The 18,327-nt window shown below is 34.4% G+C and overlaps 2 protein-coding genes across 2 annotated transcripts in view; both read right to left on the reverse strand.

The window, feature by feature from the left end:
• LOC111512734 (cationic amino acid transporter 4) overlaps positions 1-7,780 on the reverse strand; it is a 32,100-nt gene extending 24,320 nt beyond the window's left edge. Inside the window, exons 1-2 of the mRNA XM_074171363.1 lie at positions 7,644-7,780; positions 4,328-4,512 (exon numbers count right to left, since the gene is read on the reverse strand). Coding sequence (XP_074027464.1) covers positions 4,328-4,469 — 142 coding nt within the window. The 5' untranslated portion in view covers positions 4,470-4,512; positions 7,644-7,780. The remainder of the gene's footprint in view (positions 1-4,327; positions 4,513-7,643) is intronic.
• A 4,559-nt stretch (positions 7,781-12,339) lies between these two features.
• Positions 12,340-18,327, reverse strand: part of S6KL (ribosomal protein S6 kinase like) — a 159,573-nt gene continuing 153,585 nt past the window's right edge. Inside the window, exon 9 of the mRNA XM_074171364.1 lies at positions 12,340-13,640. Coding sequence (XP_074027465.1) covers positions 13,533-13,640 — 108 coding nt within the window. The 3' untranslated portion in view covers positions 12,340-13,532. The remainder of the gene's footprint in view (positions 13,641-18,327) is intronic.

Consider the following 18,327-nt stretch of genomic DNA (forward strand, 5'->3'; position numbering starts at 1 on the left):
GAAAGATACAGATGCTGTGAGATGCTATCATCCATTTTGAGCCTATCTGAGGAAAATGTCACAGCACCACATTCTCAGATTATCGAGATAGTATGAAGCAGTGTATGAAAAATTATCGATGGCGGCATCTATTATAACTGAAGAAGATTATTCGTAAAACCAATTATGATTGCTGAACATCCAAATTCTATCCCAACCAGAAGTGAGAGCTCTCGATTGATGAGCAAAAACTACAAAAAATGGAAAAAATCTATATTCAAAGGTTCACATCTCGAAAACTGTACAATTCTGAGCTTTGGCTGTGGACACTTTCAATCAGCACATCAAGAACTACAACATATCAAAATTTCGGCAAAATTCAAGGCAAGCCATTTCTCATAAGAAATGTGTCAAAATATTGGGGAAACATTTTACCATCCGAAACAAAATTAATCTTCATACTCATTGCAACACCGAAACAACTGTTAATTTTCAGAGAGAAAAATCGCATTCGGTGAACAGGTAGAATTTAGATTATTTTACCTACTTGCTGAATTGTTGTCTGAAATCATTTGAAGGGATTGAATTACATCAGTTTCATTGAATCATGCGGTGCCCTGAAATCACCATGGAAAACAGTTGCTCATTGATATTTACTGTCAACCTGACAATATTGTTGAAAGACCAGTTTTCATTGCATTTGTTGTTTCTAGTATTGTTGTTCTTTGAATCACCGTCGTTCCTGTTGTTTCTGCCGTGTTTTTGTTCCCATTGTGTTTATTGTTCCTGTATTTGTGTTGGATATTGTTCCTGTGTTCCAGTTGTTTTCTGTTCGTGAGTTCATATTTTAATATTTCTGAAGTTCCCATTTTAACTGATATCAGCTCATTTTGATTGACAAAGTTCAACATGGCACGTCTGTCACTTCAAGCAAAAATTGAAATTGTTTCAATTGTTGTGAAGGGGTGAGGTCTTATCGTGAAGCGGCCGCTGAATTTAATAGAAGACACCCGCTAGAGGTAGCTGTACACCCTGGAACTGTACATAAAATATATAATCTATTCGTGAGCACCGGCCAAGTAACAAAGGACAGAAACATTGTAAAACATCATATTGATGATGATACGATATTGGCGGCTCATCAAGCTGATCCTAGAATTAGTTTGAGAAACTTAACGCTTCAACTCAATATGAGCCGCAGTAAAATATTGAGGTGTTTAAACAGGCATAAAATGCATGCGTTCAAACTGAAATTTTTACATACTTTGCATTTGCAGCATTGATAGTGGAAGTTTTCGAGATATATTCATCGACGGCCACTTGCAAGGAAAGTTCTTTCAGGAAGCTGAAGAGTCATAAACAAAAATTATCCAACAAACCATAGTATTAAAGTTTGGCCAGCAAACCCTCATGCCACACACGGTCAAATGCCCTAGAAAAATCAAGAGCAACAGCTTTTGACTCTACATGTTTCTCGATTGCGTTATTCCAAATATGGGTGACATACGATAGAAGGTCCCCTGTTGAACTTTGTTTCTGAAAGCCATATTGATGATCGCTCAAGATGTTGAAGCCCTCCAAACATTTCGGAATATGGTGGTTTACTGCTTTCTCTATGATTTTTGACGTCACTGATAGCACAGCGACTGGTCTATAGTTATTTAGAAGAGTTTTCCTTCCCTTTTTGGGAATAGGCTGAACGGGAGCAATTTTCCAACAAGAAGGAAAAACCCCCTTCTTGTGAGAAAGGTCTGTAGAATACTGGTACGAGTTCATTTGCGCACTTTTTAAGTACGATGACGGGCACTTCATCAGGACCAGACGCCTTGTTGATATTGAGCTGTTTCAAAATTCGCCTGACTAGACGCTGTCGAAAAGTAATTTCCGGCATTGTGGATTCTAATGTGGGAATAGTGGGTGGTGCCTTTTCCAGAAAAACGACTGTAGAGTGGGACGCAAATTGTTCAACAAGTAGATTTGCTTTTTCCATGGCTGTTGTTGCAATTGAACTATCCGTAAAGTTCTGATTAATAGCTTTAGCTACCGAACCAGAAAGACCCAGGCAGTTTATCCTTGATTCTCTGATTGTGAAGTTCTTTGTTTTCATTTATTCTAAGTTTGAAGCTGTTGCGAGCATTAACGAACCTGGTTCGGTTTTCGATACTGGGATTTTTGCGCCACTGCCGGTAGGCGAGATTTTTGGAGGCGACAGGTGATTTGTCGGTTTATCCGAGTCGACAATTCATCTTGTGTTCAGAGAGATAAGTGCCAATACTTCTTTTCGTGGTTCCAATGTAGACCGACTCGCAGCTACAAGGAATCCGGTATATGTACCCCGTGTGTTGCTAAAGGTTCTCTAGGGTCCTGTTAGGTTTTGTTGGCTTCAATATTCATTTCACGTCGTGTTTCTCTAAGATTATCCCAGTCCGGTATGTAAGACTTTTACCATAGAGAAGGAAAGCTTTTCCCTTGACCAGCCTAGCTGTGGTTTCAGGTGATTGAGTTTCTCAGGAAGACTCTCCGGTTCACAAATACGTCGTGTTCTCTCAATCAACGTTTCAATTATCCCTCTCATTTGTTTTGACTGGTGGTGGAGGTTTTGTTTAGTGTGTGTTGCTTACCTGTAAACTCGGTGACATAATGTACCCAAGAAGGCTATAGTTTCTCGTTCCATTGTGAATTGGCTTTTTGGGTCGAGAGAGAGAGAGTTTAGATGTAATAGAAAATCTCACTAGTTCGGACTTCCATTCTCTACTATATAAAATTATTTGAAATTCCTGAAACAACTAAAAAAGAAGAATTAAAAATGAATAAGCTGAAAATAACAATTATATTAGGCAGAATGAACCTGAAATGAAATAATAGTGAAATGAAATACAAGTAAAAATAGAACCATTGAATAAATAAAAAAATAAAGAAATGAAAAAAGAAAATAAAAATAAAAAGTGGAGAGATTCCAAGTCACGTTAGTTCACGACGTTTCGATTGCTAGTATCTACAATCGTCTTCGGGTGATGACTGGACTCATTCCTCCGAGAGATGACTATTTATAGGTCGTTCGAGTACTTTCACTTAGGATCCCTGCTTTCCATTTTCCGCTTCACTGGTTTCGTGGGAGATGACCGTTTGGCGGGAGTTGGCCATTTTTCGCTTGATGATGGGTTTCCATATGTTGCGTATTTCTACGCTGGCTTGGCTGAATACGTTGTTGGACAACATGTATGCGGCTTCCTTGAATTTTCTCCTAAACCAATGTTCCTCTCTGTACAAGATCTCAGCTTGGGACCACTCGATGTTGTGCTCTGTGCTGGGAAACCAGCAAATCAGGAATAGCAGATCATGTTTGGACCCATTAACACAACATCGAGTGTTCCCAAGCTGAGATCTTGCACAGAGAGGAACAACGGTTTAGGAGAAAATTCAAGGAAGCCGCATACATGTTGTCCAACAACGTATTCAGCCAAGCCAGCGTAGAAATATGCAACATATGGAAACCTATCATCAAGCGAAAAATGGCCAACTCCCGCCAAACGGTCATCTCCCACGGAACCAGTGAAGCGGAAAATGGAAAGCAGGGATAAGTGAAAGTACTCGAACGACCTATAAATAGTCATCTCTCGGAGGATTCAGTCCAGTCATCATCCGCAGACGATTGTAGATACTAACAATCGTCGTGAACTAACGTGACTTGGAACCTCTACACTTTTTATTTTTATTTTCTTTTTTCATTTCTTTATTTTTTATTCATTCAATTGTCCTATTTTCACTTGTATTTTATTTCACTATTATTTCATTTCAGGTTTATTTTGCTTAATATAATTGTTATTTTCAGCTATTCATTTTTAATTCTTCTTTTTTAGTTATTTCAGAGATTTAGAATAATTTTATATAGTAGACAATGGAAGTCCGAACTAGTTACACTGATTGAGTGACCCGACATTTTTACCCGTTTTACAAAAAAACTGACACCGCAGAAACAACTTTTACAAAAAAAAACATAGAATATTTCGGTTTATCCAAGTATTCCTGTCGTTGTTTAATAACATCGAAGATCTTGGCTCGTTCAAACAAAAAGTCATCATGGTCTGCCAAGATATGTTTTTCTCTTACCCCTGATGATACCTTGATAGCACTGTCTGATGCTGAATTACGACAGCATTGTTTTTGGAATTATCCTGGAGTTAAAATTTACCTATTGGTACAGTTATACACAGTTATAATTATTACTAAACATACAATCTTTTGAATTCGAAATAGTGTTCAATTTCGTATCTACCATTTGCGTTGTACATACATTCAAAAAGTTCAAGAGAAAATATCAATAAAACATTTTCCGTGAAATTCTTACCTAGCAAAGTAATATCGAACGTATTCAAACAGCGATTGAGAGGCGTTTCCATGATATCAGACGGCAGCTGTTTGGTTCGGTTCATTTTTGTGCAGAGACCAGACATGACGTGTTTCAAAATTATCTTCCTAGATCCAGGCATGTTTTGAAGTTTTGGAGAAGGCAGCGGGTGTAAGCAAGCGGCTCTAAAATTAATAAAACCAAAGTAGGAGTAATGTTATTTATTGTCTCTATTATCCCAAAAAACATTAATTGATTATGAATAGGGGTTAACTAAATTAACTGAAGATACACATTCAACAGAATATTGAACAAGAAAACACAAGTAATTGATATGGGAAGTAAACATTAACTTCATCTAGCTTTTCCTAATATGAATAATAACCAGTCCGTGGAAAGCTTATTGTTAAATCATCTGAAAATGGAATTTTTAACAGGTGCTGATCGACTGTATTGCCAAACATGCGCCAAACTAACTGACTGTTATAAGGAAACAAGTATAGCTGAGGCACCAGTCAATCTAATAATAACACTGATGATCTTCAAACAAGACTTAACCTCTGACGGAAGCAAGAAACTCTTTGGAAGGTTCGAAATAGATGAACATTTCAATCCAGCAGACCACTATTATAATATTCATGCAGTCATTGTTCACTGTGGTTCCGACGTTGAATTTGGTCATTATTACGCCTTGGTCAAAGACGAAACGGACTGGTTTAAGTTTGACGATAGTCGTGTCACGAAGTGATGCATTGAATCTATTGGAGCCTACGGAGACATCCCACATTTTGTTTTATGAGAAAGGACATTGGTAGATCAAGATCTTCAGATGATGTGTTGCTGCAGATGTTGCGTGAATTTGTTTTGGGTGGTGGTGTGAACAAATTCACGCGGTGGCAAAAACACTCATTACACGTTCGAGGAGGCTGGCAGACAACGATCACAGACAACAAGAGTTGAACACCATCGAAACAACGCTACAAATGAATAACTACTCAGAAAGAAGTATAAAAGCGGCTGCCAAGACCACACGAAAACAACAAAAAACTCGAGATACACCGGTCATAACAACCACACTACCATATATTGCAGGAACAACAGATAAAATCAGCAGAATACTTCACCGACATAACATATCAACTTCGTTCGTACCAGAACGAACAATAAGGTCCATGCTTCGTAATCCCAAGGATCAGATACCACTGGAATCACAAGGAGTGTATGAAGTACCAGTCCATGATTGTGACAGGACTTACATCGGCCAGACCAACAGACGAATCAACATTCGCAAAGATGAACACAAACTAGCAGTGAAGGGAAAAGTCACCACGTCTTCTCTCTTCCAACACGTACTTCAAACAGGACATAACATCAATTTCGACAACACAAAAATGCTAGCAAGCAACGAAAACTTTTACTCACGAACAATCAGAGAGGCAATCGAAATTGAAAAACGACCTAATAATATGAACAAGAGGGATGATGCGCAAAGATTACCATCAACATGGAGATCCGTTTTATCACTTCGCACAAGCAATCAGACGGCTCAACTCCAGAGGCAAAACTCGGTACATGACAATACAGGTACAATAACAGAGACAGTAGAGGCAGCTCAGGTAATAAGACCAAAACAGGTAGTCGAGCAAACACAGGTAGTGGCAGCAACGCAGGTAAAGGGAAACATCCATCCCTATAAATTGAGACACAGAGTTCGAATTAATCAGTCTAGTTGAAAAAAACCAGACATCACCAGAAGATGGCAAATGAGACTTTGCCGAAACGTTGTGAAAATAATCCGTATGGGGAGAAAATACACAGAACACGGAGCGAAACCCGAGAAAACAGCTCATCATACTTTATCCGTGAGAATCTTCGAGTTAACATATATATATATATATATATATATATATATATATATATATATATATATATATATATATATATATATAGAATAGTAGTTTTTCGGGGGCAGCTAAAAAGAGTAAATATTTATTCTAATCAGACCGGATCCCCGAAAAACTACTATTCTATACATACATACGGTCGTTACACTATCAATTATATATATATATATATATATATATATATATATATATATATATATATATATATATATATATATATATATAATATATATGATAAAACACAGTTCACGACACATCACAGTTATTTTTGGAATGATAAACTGATTCTGCTGTGATTGTAATTTTTCATTCATTAATGTTTTTCCTTATTTGTTCCAAATCAAATTTTCGTTACATACATTGCAAATTTGTTAATATATCCACATGATATTTCGAAAATATAGTGTGAATCGCTTATTTGCGTCACATAAATAAATGAATAATTATTCATTCATGGTGAGTACTTTTTGAAACTACTAGAATATGTGTTACGAAAAAATTTATTTATTTGATTGAAATAACACAGTAGGTGAGTTTTTTTCCTGACCTTAAGTGGCACTGGGCGTTTTGGTAGATTGGGCATCTTTGGGGAAGATACAAGATCAAACCCAGCCCCCTTATAATAATCCTAGATCCGGCCCTGCTTCTTTTCAAATACCCATTATCAATTCTATTGTAAATACAATTTCTTTCTCTTACATTACAAACTTTGTATAATTTGTAATAACTAACTTTGGAGCTGTTTCAATTCTCATTTGATTTCAAAGTTACGAAAGATTATTTTTCCTAGTATTTATTCAATTCATACACCAATAATGCAATCGGTCATTTAAAGTCAAAATAGTAAGGGTCGTTGTATAAAGAATTTATGCTTGTACCCCTCTCAAATTTTTCCTTTTCATAAAAAATCTGTCCATATTTGATATCTTACCTCGTTAAAAGTTAAGATGGAAGGGAACCATTTACGTTCCACTATATAGCATCACAGCAGAAAAATGTTCAATTGGTTCATACATTTAGAAATCCGTTAACAAAATCTTATTATAATCATTTATTTTCTTTTTGTACAAGCGATAACGAAAAGAAACAGAAATAATTCAGATTTTGCTTTGGCTAACCTCCCAACTGAAAATGCAACAGGATTAAAACATGATTTTAACAATTTTTTTCCATTGCTTACTACTCGATAGAGGAAGTGTAAAAAAGCAAAAAAAATTCTCAGTTTCTACATTGTATATAAGCTAAGTAGATTGGTGTCATCGAAATAATTCTAAATAACTTTGAACTAAATCAATGCAGAGTTCACAAGAACAGATTACATCGAAAAATATGTTTCCCTTATTACGTTTCTTTCTCATCCAAATTTGTTCGAAATGTGTGAAAACTACGATAGTAACTAAAAACGTACTTACAGAGATATATATCACAAAATGTTATACTTATCAATTAAAATGAAAATCGCTTAGAACGTGTGTGCTATATTCTGTGCAGTTTGTTGGGAAATTGTGTCAGAAATTCATTTAGACCTCTGTAAATGTCGGGAATGTAGAAAAGAGAGCGCCTGTCTCGAAGGAAATCGATAATTTGCTGACATCACGACCATCACTCGCAGGCAGGAGTTATGAATTCGATAAAGTTTATTTGATACAAGGGTTTTTCTTCTGACGGTGACTCTTCTTGAAAATGAGGTGACGGCGGATAAAAACATTACCTTATCTTTCATATTTCAATTAATAAAACATATTCATTACCGAGGATTTGAGTTACTTTAGTATCTATTTTCAGTAACGAATACCTACGACTTTATTGTTTTCAATCTACATACATAATCTCGCACAAGTTTCGAATACTGAGGGTTGTCGTTCGCAGGGGTGTGGCAGCTGGTTAACAGAAAAACAGATTTTTTAAAACAGAATTCATTACATTTTCTACGTATCTGAGGGTTTGTTTGGATTCATTTGTTCACTTTATGTTGAGAAATTATCTGGTTTCTCAACTTTCATTTTATATGTATTTTAGATAGTTTGTTTGTCAGCTCATTCTTATCATTCCACTTGAGCGGATGAATAATTGAATCTGTGAAAAGAAACGTAAAACGTTTGCACCTGAGTTGAACGACTGGGGACATGTAAAGATATTTTGGAGAGAAGTTCGGGACTGATACTCAGTCCGTTGATAATTTTGAATAGAAGTATTAAATCTCTATGTTTTCTGCGAGTCTCAAGAAAAGGTATGTTCAAAATGCATTCCAATGCAGTATAGTCATAGTATACACGCATCTTGAAGACAATATATCGCAGGAAATTGTGCTGTACGGCCTCGAGTTTCTTTTTTTTGTGTAACTTAGTGCATACGCAAAATATAACAATTTCAAGGTAGCAATAATTTTGAAGCTTTTGTCGTTTATGTAAATTAATCCTATTTGCATCAGCAGTCATATTCCTCATATGTGTTGTAAATGTTAATTTACTGTCGTATGTTATACTAACTATATTTTCCACCGAATGTCGGAATTTTTATAGGCGGCAACTTTACTAAAGAACGTATATCACTAGTATTCGAAATAACTGACTGGTGATCTGAACTAACATTTGTAACTTTTGACATTAACTGAGTAAGATCTTTTATATCATGTACGCGGTTGATTGTAGTTTTGTAGATTGAATAATCGTACATTAAAGTTTGCTTTCTTGTTGTAAATGATATTATTTTACATTTGGATACGTTCAGTTGTAGACGATTATTATTACACCAAAGTTTGATAACATCTAATTCATGTTGTACACGTTAGCAGTTGTCAGTAATGTCGTCGATTTTATATTATAGTTTCAGGTCGTCTGCAAATAGTAGGCTAGGAATATTCATAGAGGTTGCCAAGTCATTAATAAAAATAAAAAATAAAAGAGGTCCATGATTGGAACCTTGTGGTACCCCAGATGTAACTACGTACTGGGTCGATTTAAACAGATACCATGACAAAAGAATGAATGAATATTCATTCAGATATGGAGCCATACCACAAACAGACTTGTATACGTTCTTTATGAATTTAAAATTCAGGTAGAGTAAAAATAATATTTTTATCAAGTTTTATTGAGCGACTAACTAAACTGCTGCCAAATGTCATCAACCAAATTCAACAGTTCATTTATCAAACGAAGAAATAATTGATTTTTATATTTTACACACATTTTCAAACACTTTTAACGCCATATTTGAAGACTACCTGTTCTACTGTGATAAGTATTTATAGTTGCATACCTTCTGTATCTTTTCCACGCCATTTTTCTTCCGCCTGACCAGTGAAATACGGGGTACCTACCTATGTACACTCATTTAGTAAAATCTATTCTATCGCTTGAAATGATAATATTGGTAAATGGTAATTACATTGATATTTAAGTGACTATTGAATATATATATAATAATAATAATGATAATTTATGTGAAACTGTCTATGACAACTTTTTAAGAGCAGAAAACAATAAATGTACGAATGTCGCTGAGGAATTCAACTAATCAAAAAAAAAATAAAAAAAAAGATAAAAGATAAAACGAATAAATACAAATTGAGAATTACCCAAAATAAAGAAAGAAGCAGTAACCTGACATTTTGTTCAGATCATGCAAGGCAAACGATGTGCAAGGTATATGTTTTTTATATTCAATTTAATTTTTTTTTCCTTCTTCCACCCTCTTTTCCTTCATGAAGGGTCTATCCGTTCAGAGAATCCACTTTTCCACATCTTTCTTGAATCTGATTAAATTATTATTAATTCTAATGTTTTCTGGCAATGCATTGTATATCTTGGGTGCTATATACGAAAAGTTTATCTGCCCTACCGATTTGTGGGCTTTTAGAATATTAAAATTATCAGCAACTATTGCCCTCGTTATATCCTTTCAAAATAAATTAGGTTATTCAAAACCAAATTCACACAATGTTTGACATATAATTGTCGGATATCCATAATAGCCAGATCTTTGAATAACTGATCGCTTGAAAAAGTCCTTTTTTCTTGGATAACATTATTTTAAGAATTGTTTTTTGGCCTACTTCCAACTGTTAGAGGTGAATCTTTCTAACGCCGCCCCACCCAATAATTCCATAACCTAGCAGAGATTTGACTAAAGAAAAATATATGATCTTGAGCTAGTGATATTTAGTATTTGACAACATAAATAGAATTCATAAAAGATTGAACTCACTTTCTTTTTTAGATTTTCGATATGAATATCCCATTTCAAGAAGGAATCTATGAGGACCCCCAGATACTTCACTGATTTTGTCATTTTCACATCTAGGTTCTCCAAACATATTTTTTTGTATCTGAGCAAACTTGATTCGTAAGATACAAATGGTAAAATATATGTTTTCTCCACATTCACTGTCAATAAATTACGTTTGAACCATGTAGTTATTTTCTGCAGATCTCGTTCTGCTAATTCTTTAACTTCATTGAATCTGCCACATATAAAATCACAGTATCATCAGCAAATGAAATGATTAGTCCGGACGACTTCAGCCTCAATAGTGAATTCAAATAAAGGAATAAATTAAAAATTAAAGAAACAAAATGTGGGAACTGAAATGTAGAACTGTAATCTTGGGGGTAGAATAAATCCCAGACTAAGACTGTTCTTACGAACAAAAACTGTGGATCCCCTCAAATTGTGTTTTAGCGAAGTTGGCGTCATTTTGTCAACATAGAAGTCGACGAAAGAAAAAGGTTCTACCAGTGAGAAAGTTATCGAAATGCTTGAAAAGAAGGTAGTCGATTGGCGAGAGGTCTGGATAGTATGGTGGATGAGGCAGAACTTCTTCGCACAATCAGTTCTAATTTCAGAAGATTTGTACTAGATAACATTTCGCTCTGATGTACATAATATTGACAATCGACGAAAATTATTAATTTACCACTTACAATGTTTAAAAAAACTTATGTATGTTTCTTTGACTAATCTTTATCTTCAATTTGAACTGAGATTTATTGATGTAGTGGTGGCAATATTTATATTCCTTGTATCTATCGTAGCTGCATTTGAAAGTAATAATGTTTTTTTATTGTGGTTGTTCTGATTTGCCATTTAGAAGTCTGTTTTGGGTTAGGTGGAAGAACAGATGCCGATTGTAATACTGAATCTCGCCCATTTACTTTTTTTAGTTCACATGTGTGAATATAACTGAAAATTGATAAAAGACCTTTATTATTTTATTAACTTTATTATTTGGTCAGGCTCTATCCCCGAAGCCCCGATACATTCGGGAAGGCGCGCCAGCATTATCAACCAATGACCACTCCCCACACCGTGGTGTAAGTGATCATAGGGTCCCGGGCGCCTCGCGGCAGGCCCTGCACCTTGTGTCAGGAACCTCTATACCCATCACGCGATTGCGGTAAACTGAGGAGTTGAAGACACCATCCTGGCAAGCCATGATGAACCTCTCACTCGAGCTGAGAAAAACGAACGTCAGGCGCTTTGATAAGCCAAGGTCTCCAATGTTATTGAAGAAGACCCCGTGCATTGGCTCATTCTTGTATTTCCGCAGAAGTGAGGTGATCTCTGCGGCTTTCATGTGAGCTTTTTACTGAACGGGTTCCAATTTGGTGACGGAGTTGTGGTCACTTCGTTCACTGTCGAAAACTTAACCAAGTTCATCAGCTGCTCGAGCAGCTGCCCTGAAGAGAAATGCTCCAATTCCTGCTCTCTCATGATCACGGACCATTAGTATTATTATTATTATTATTTGTGGAAAGTGCGGATCAGAATCGGACCTCTTCTGTTGACCGGTCGATGTATAGAGTACAAAATTCTCTGCCGATCAATATATACTACGACACAGTAGAAAAAATATTTATTGAGATATGGAGCTACAAAAACACATGACATTAAAACGGGAAAAACTTTTGAAACAACCAAATAGTATATTATAATGTGATTTATAAGTAGCATGACATTTCATTGTGAAGATATTTGAAACTCAAAAAAATGTACCTTTAAGAGAAAGAATTTAACTTACCTAGTTTTAGAAATCTGCTGAAGACTTGTGAGGTTTCACTTGTATAGCAGCGGCTGCTGGTCACAGATAAAAATGTTACAGTTTTGTTCAAAAATATCCAGTTTATTAAATTTTAATTACATTTTAGAAAAATATAGCACAAAAAGTAATAGGTACTAACTACAAAAATCGATGAGATTCATTAAAAATACTGACATTAATACTAGATTCAACAACTTCAACACTCCACTGAGGAAGGCAAATATACAAATTATTTAGACTCATTTGTATGGAACTTTCAAAACTGTTGAAAGATAAAATATAACAGGGTAAATTATCTAAAATTTGTTACTACTTAAGCTATAAAAATGAGATTTCCGACTATAAAAATTACCTAAAATACATATATTTTGAATTCAAAATTCACCAACTGAATTTAATTCGGAAGCAATTATTCAGAATTTTCATTTTGAATTTCATGGGGCAATGGGAAATGTTCCTCCTGACGAAAATCAAGTAGTTTTCATATAAAAGAGTTCTAAAACAACGCATTTTAAACTTATCATTTCAACCTTTTTCTTTGAAAAAATATTTCAATACTTGAAAAAGAGAAATGAAATAATGCATTCAACATTTAAAGGGATTCGTTTCTATTTCACCATTTGGCAACATGGGTTATAGCTAATGAAGGACAATGAATCTGTTACCTGTCTGAGACAAACAAAGATGACATATTTCAGAGGCGTGCTGTTCTGTTTACTTATGTTTCGAGCTCCGAGACATTCTGTGACATATGACATTTTGTGCACCTAACCTATCTTCCTCTATATAAATAAATAACAAAAAAATTGTTGTTTATGTGGCTTGTGGTGTTGGTATTGACCTTTAATTTATATTTTGCCTTAATTGTTGATTTATAAAGATAATTTTCCTTTTTTAAAGTAGAATATCTAGGTACGTATAGATTATTTCAACTTGATATAGGCGCTGTTGGCAATATGTGAATTAAAAACAAAACCCTTTAAAAATTAAAACCCAACATTTGAAACATCAATTTGAATACTTTTCGAAGTGAATTTGAAAAACTCGTGAATTACACTCAACTTTATTTTGTTCAAACTTGTATTTGCTGTAATAACCCAAATTGAGAAACATTTCCCATTGTCAGTGTTTTTTTGTGCCAAGCCGTTTGACAACTGAATTGGAAAGTAGTTATATTTATCTCAGATCTGTTCCAAAATACCATTCATTTATGATACGAATAAAATGATTCAACTTATGAATGTCATTTTTTTTCGAGTCATATATTCATGGGACCAAATGTTTCCAATCCGTCGGAACTGCAACTTGAGAGGCAAATAGGTGGGCCATTTGGATAGAACTTCTTCAATAAATCATTAGGTTTTATCTGAAAAAAAAAAATGAAATCGTATCTACGCTGGGTTTGCAGAAATTTTTCATCAACTTTTAAGTTGATAGGAATTACCAGGCCGAAGGTATCGTTAGACATAAATGTTATAGAAGAAAAAATTATCAACCTTCAATTTATACGAGTAATTAGTGGAGAAAATAGAAATCAATTTTTTCAAGTATTGTGTTTTATGGAAAATATGATACAAATGAACCCATTTCAAACGTCAAGTGAAAACAGAGCCGACACATACTCTTTATGTTACAAGAAACAATCAAGTTTTGAATAAATTCCTGTCGCTGTCATATACGAATATATACAGTCCGCTTTTTACCGCTGGTGCCACTATTGCTATTTCAGGAACGGTAAGACCTACAGGGTCGGTTAAATTAGACAAAAGTTTTCTATTTTGAGGAACTAGAATAATTCTTTTTCAGAAGGAGAATATCCGTGGTTGTTTTAGAAATATTCGCCGAAATCTAGAATTGTTGAATTCGGCTCTACCGCCTCCGTTTCGAATGATATAAAAAAGGAGAGGTATTTTCGTAACTGTTTCACATTTTTATATTATGATATAAACCCATTTGCAACGCGACGTTTTGTTCATTAGATTTCATCATTACCTTAATTGTTTTCAATACGGACCTCTAGCTATGTATTGATACATGTGTTATATTAAAAAAATGACGATGAAATATAATGAACGAAATGTCGCATTGCAAAACGGATTATATGAGATTATAACAAATATGAAACAGTATTGACACTTTTTCTGCCTTTTTTGTATGTTATTCGAAATGGAAGTGATACAGCCAAAAAACGAATTTTGACAGTTCTAGTATTTGGCGAATATTTTAAAAACAACCACTGATATTTTCGACCCGAAAAAAATACTCTAGTTCCTTAAAATAGTAAACTTTCATACCATTCAACCGACGTTGTAGGTTTTGACGTTTCTGAGACATCAATAGTGAGATCAGCTTAAAAACTGGCCTGTTTGATATTACTCAATGAATGTTCTTATTTTTTATCATCAGTAATCGAATCTTTATCGAGAGGATAAACTGAGCCCAATAATGCCATTACTTGTATACTCAAAAGGGTCCATCAATCCTGAAGATTGACAGAATTTTACCACTCAGGGCCGTAGCGAAAAGAAAAACCAGGAGGAGGAGGGTATCCAAATTTTCCCTACCCCACTAGCAAACAAAAATAAATTTTGGTAATTTAAAAAATAATTATTTAACTAGTTCAGTGATCCATTAATTTTTTTATAAAAATAATAATGGGAATTATTCTACTTTGGACCAAGGTCCTTGGTATTCCACCATATCCACCATGTATAGGAATATTCAATACAAATGAAAGGAAACAACACTTAAATAAATTGTGCTTATTGTTTTCTACTATTATTTTTTCTATCTTCACGGCCCGAAATTTCCCAACTTTTCCAAGTCGAAAAAACAGCGAAAAGTTGTGAATTTTGTAAAATTGTCATTTCAAAATTTGTCGACTGTTCAGGACTGTTCTTTTACTTGTGAGAAATTAAACATTTTTGAAGTTTTTAAACAACTCAGAATTTCAAAGTATGGGATATTCATGTTGGGATATTCCAACCTTCACCTGGTTCTTTCCCTTCACTTGTTACATTTCCCTTTCTTTTCTCTCACTTTTATTTTTCAAAATTTTATTTATTTTTTACTATTATTTTTTTCCATCTTCACGGCCCAAAATTTCCAGTGGGGGAGGCTCCCCCCATCTCCCCCCATGGCGACGGCCCTGTTACCACTAATTAAGTGTTATTTGAATATAGCTGTCTTCCATAACAATATGGAATATATCTGCGACCAGAATGAATACCTATAGGCTTATGGGACTTCTCAATTGTGTGCACCCAGTTTACCCTTTTCTCATGTGATGTGATATCCATATTCACAACTTTTGATATATAAGAGATGAAACAGTGTGTATGATTCGCAGCTTCTAAGTAAATATTTATTTATTCATTCATTCATTTATTATTTGAAGGAGAACGTCGTGTTGATGCATCATTGTTCGCCTATTGACTTTTCTGTTCGTCTAGACCTTTCAAAGAGTGAAAAAACTGATTAGATGATTCGTTAAACGCTTCTAAGAGAGTATCAATCTTGCAAGCAAAAAAAAACAGTTTGCACCAAAAATTGTTTTCCTACATTTTGTAAAACTTAAGAAGACGACTCTTGTACGACAAATTACTTGTTTTCTCCAATTCAATTCAATTCAAATATACTTTATTGTCTGAAGAAGAAATTCTTATTGACTAAGACTTGTGCGAAATATAAATAACATATACATGAAATCACAAAAGTATCAAAAAAGTAAAATCACTAAAAGTAAGTGAAGTGAACATGAACTGAAAAGAGACATTTAAATAATGACAAACGTTCAGGATATAAGAACACGGTCAATAAAATGAAATAAATCAATTTAAACTAAATTGAATAAAATCAAATCAATAAAATACCGTAGATATTACAGTTAGTCTTCTCAATTAAAATTATCATCGTAAAATTCTGCTGAGTTATAATAAGGTCTCACAGAAAGCAAGTCTTTCAACTCTCTCTTAGGAGCTCTAAGGTCATTTATGGTTCTTATAGCTTGAGAAAGGTGATTGAACATTTTAAGCCCTTTGTAAATAATGGAATCTTTAACTAGGGTCGAAGAAGGAAGCGGTAATTTAAAGCTGAATCTTTGCCTGGTTTGATACATTGGCGCGTCCAAGTTGTTAAACAATACCCTATATTTGAAGAGAAGGCAGATTGTCTCATATATAAATAAGGAGACAACAGTTAGGATTCTGTTGGAGACAAAAAGAGGCCGACAAGAGTCCCGTCACCGTGCAATACGGTGCATATGCTTTGCATATGCACCGTATTGCACGTCTTTGTATTAGTAATACTGATTGAAGGCATGTGGTAGAACATACACCCCAAAAGCAAATACCATAATGGTTTATCATTCAAAAAGTGAATGATAAACCATTCTAGCTTCTTCAGATCCGAGCTCAAATGCAGTTACTCTTATTGCATAACATCCAGAGGAGAGCTTCGATTTCAAAGTATCTACATGTTTGTTGAATTTTAAATTACTATCAACGAACAAGCCAAGGCATTTCGAAGTTGATATGTTGTCAATTTGAATATTATCTAGATGCACGGCTGGAATCTGGCAACGATAGGACACTACCTTTGTTTTTGATAAATTCGAGCTCAAGAGATTTGAGTCAAGAATGAGATTTGAGAATAACTTCATACAATTTATGGTTGTTAGGAGCATGCCATAAAATTGTAGTATCATCAGCAAATGAAGTGAATTTTCCTCGGATGTTTATAGACGATAGGTCATTAACGTAAATTAAGAATAAAAGTGGGCCCAGTACCGAACCTTGTGGGACGCCGAAAGTAATTTCACCTTCATTTGAGTATGAAGTGGTTTTGACCATCTGGGTGCGATCTGCTAAGCATGACTCAAACCACTTAAGACTTATTCCAGTTATACCGTATCTACTGAGTTTCCGTGAAAGAATTTTATGATTCACACAATCAAATGCTTTGGCTATATCACAAAAGACCGCAGCCACTGTTTCTTTGTCATTTATGTTGGAATAAACATTGTAAAGAAAAGGAAATATGACATCGGAAGTGTTTTTTGCTTTTGGAAAACAAACTGGAAATCACTTATTATTTTGTTTTCATTCACAAAGCAAAGGAGTCTTGTTTTGACTAATTTTTCTATCAATTTAGCCATTGCAGAGATTACAGAAATTGGACGAAGAAATTGAATCTGGAAAGATTGCTTCCCTAAATGAATTATTTATTAGACTAACTAATATATCGAGTATTCTTATCGGAATATTTTCTAGGATTTTTATAGAGATTTCATCTGAGCCTGTGGAGTTTTTATTTTTAATGGAAAATAATGTTTCATGCAGTTCGGTAATATTTGTATCATATAATATAAAGGTGTTCGTAACTTCGATATTCACATAGTCTAAGGGGTCACCGGCTGCTTTTATATTTTTCGTCAAGTCCTCCGCAATAAAGCAATAGAAGTCATTACGTTCAGTAGGAGAAAAACTCTCTACAAAATTTTTGTGTCTCTTGCCAGTATTATTATGAAAGGGGATCAATTACTTAATGCACTAAGCATTATACTTTCATAGTGCCTAGTGGAAGGCAGTAACAAACAAGGCATTTGAAGGGCTAAATAATTTAATACTTTGAACAATCTCAAAAAACAATTGAAATGTGTTTCAATTGTTGATTGCACTCCATTTTTTGTTTAACGATGAAGAAAACCAAAAAGCTTCTTTCCAAAAAAACTTATTTTCTCTTTACCAGTCTCTGAAGAGCTTTATAATTTTAATTTATGCCTACATGTGCAGACATGCGTTTTGTGAAATTTAAAGCAATACGTTTTTTCATGTAGTGCCATCTAAATAATATAAATAGTAATATAATAATACAATAATTAGAGATTCTAGAAAAAATAATGTAATTTTGCAATGTAGTGTGACAGTTACTGAAGAAAGTTATTAAAATGGTGTAATTTTTTTCAAACAAAATTCCCAAAAAAATTTAAAAATTGTCACCTGAGTATGAAATTTAAAGCAATAAGGTTTTTATGCAGTGCCCTCTAAATAGTC

Source organism: Leptinotarsa decemlineata, unplaced genomic scaffold (assembly GCF_025532065.1).
Source record: "Leptinotarsa decemlineata unplaced genomic scaffold, Ldec_3_MD MMD2_tig00000010_RagTag_RagTag, whole genome shotgun sequence".
In the NCBI taxonomy this organism is placed as follows: Eukaryota; Metazoa; Arthropoda; class Insecta; order Coleoptera; family Chrysomelidae; genus Leptinotarsa; species Leptinotarsa decemlineata.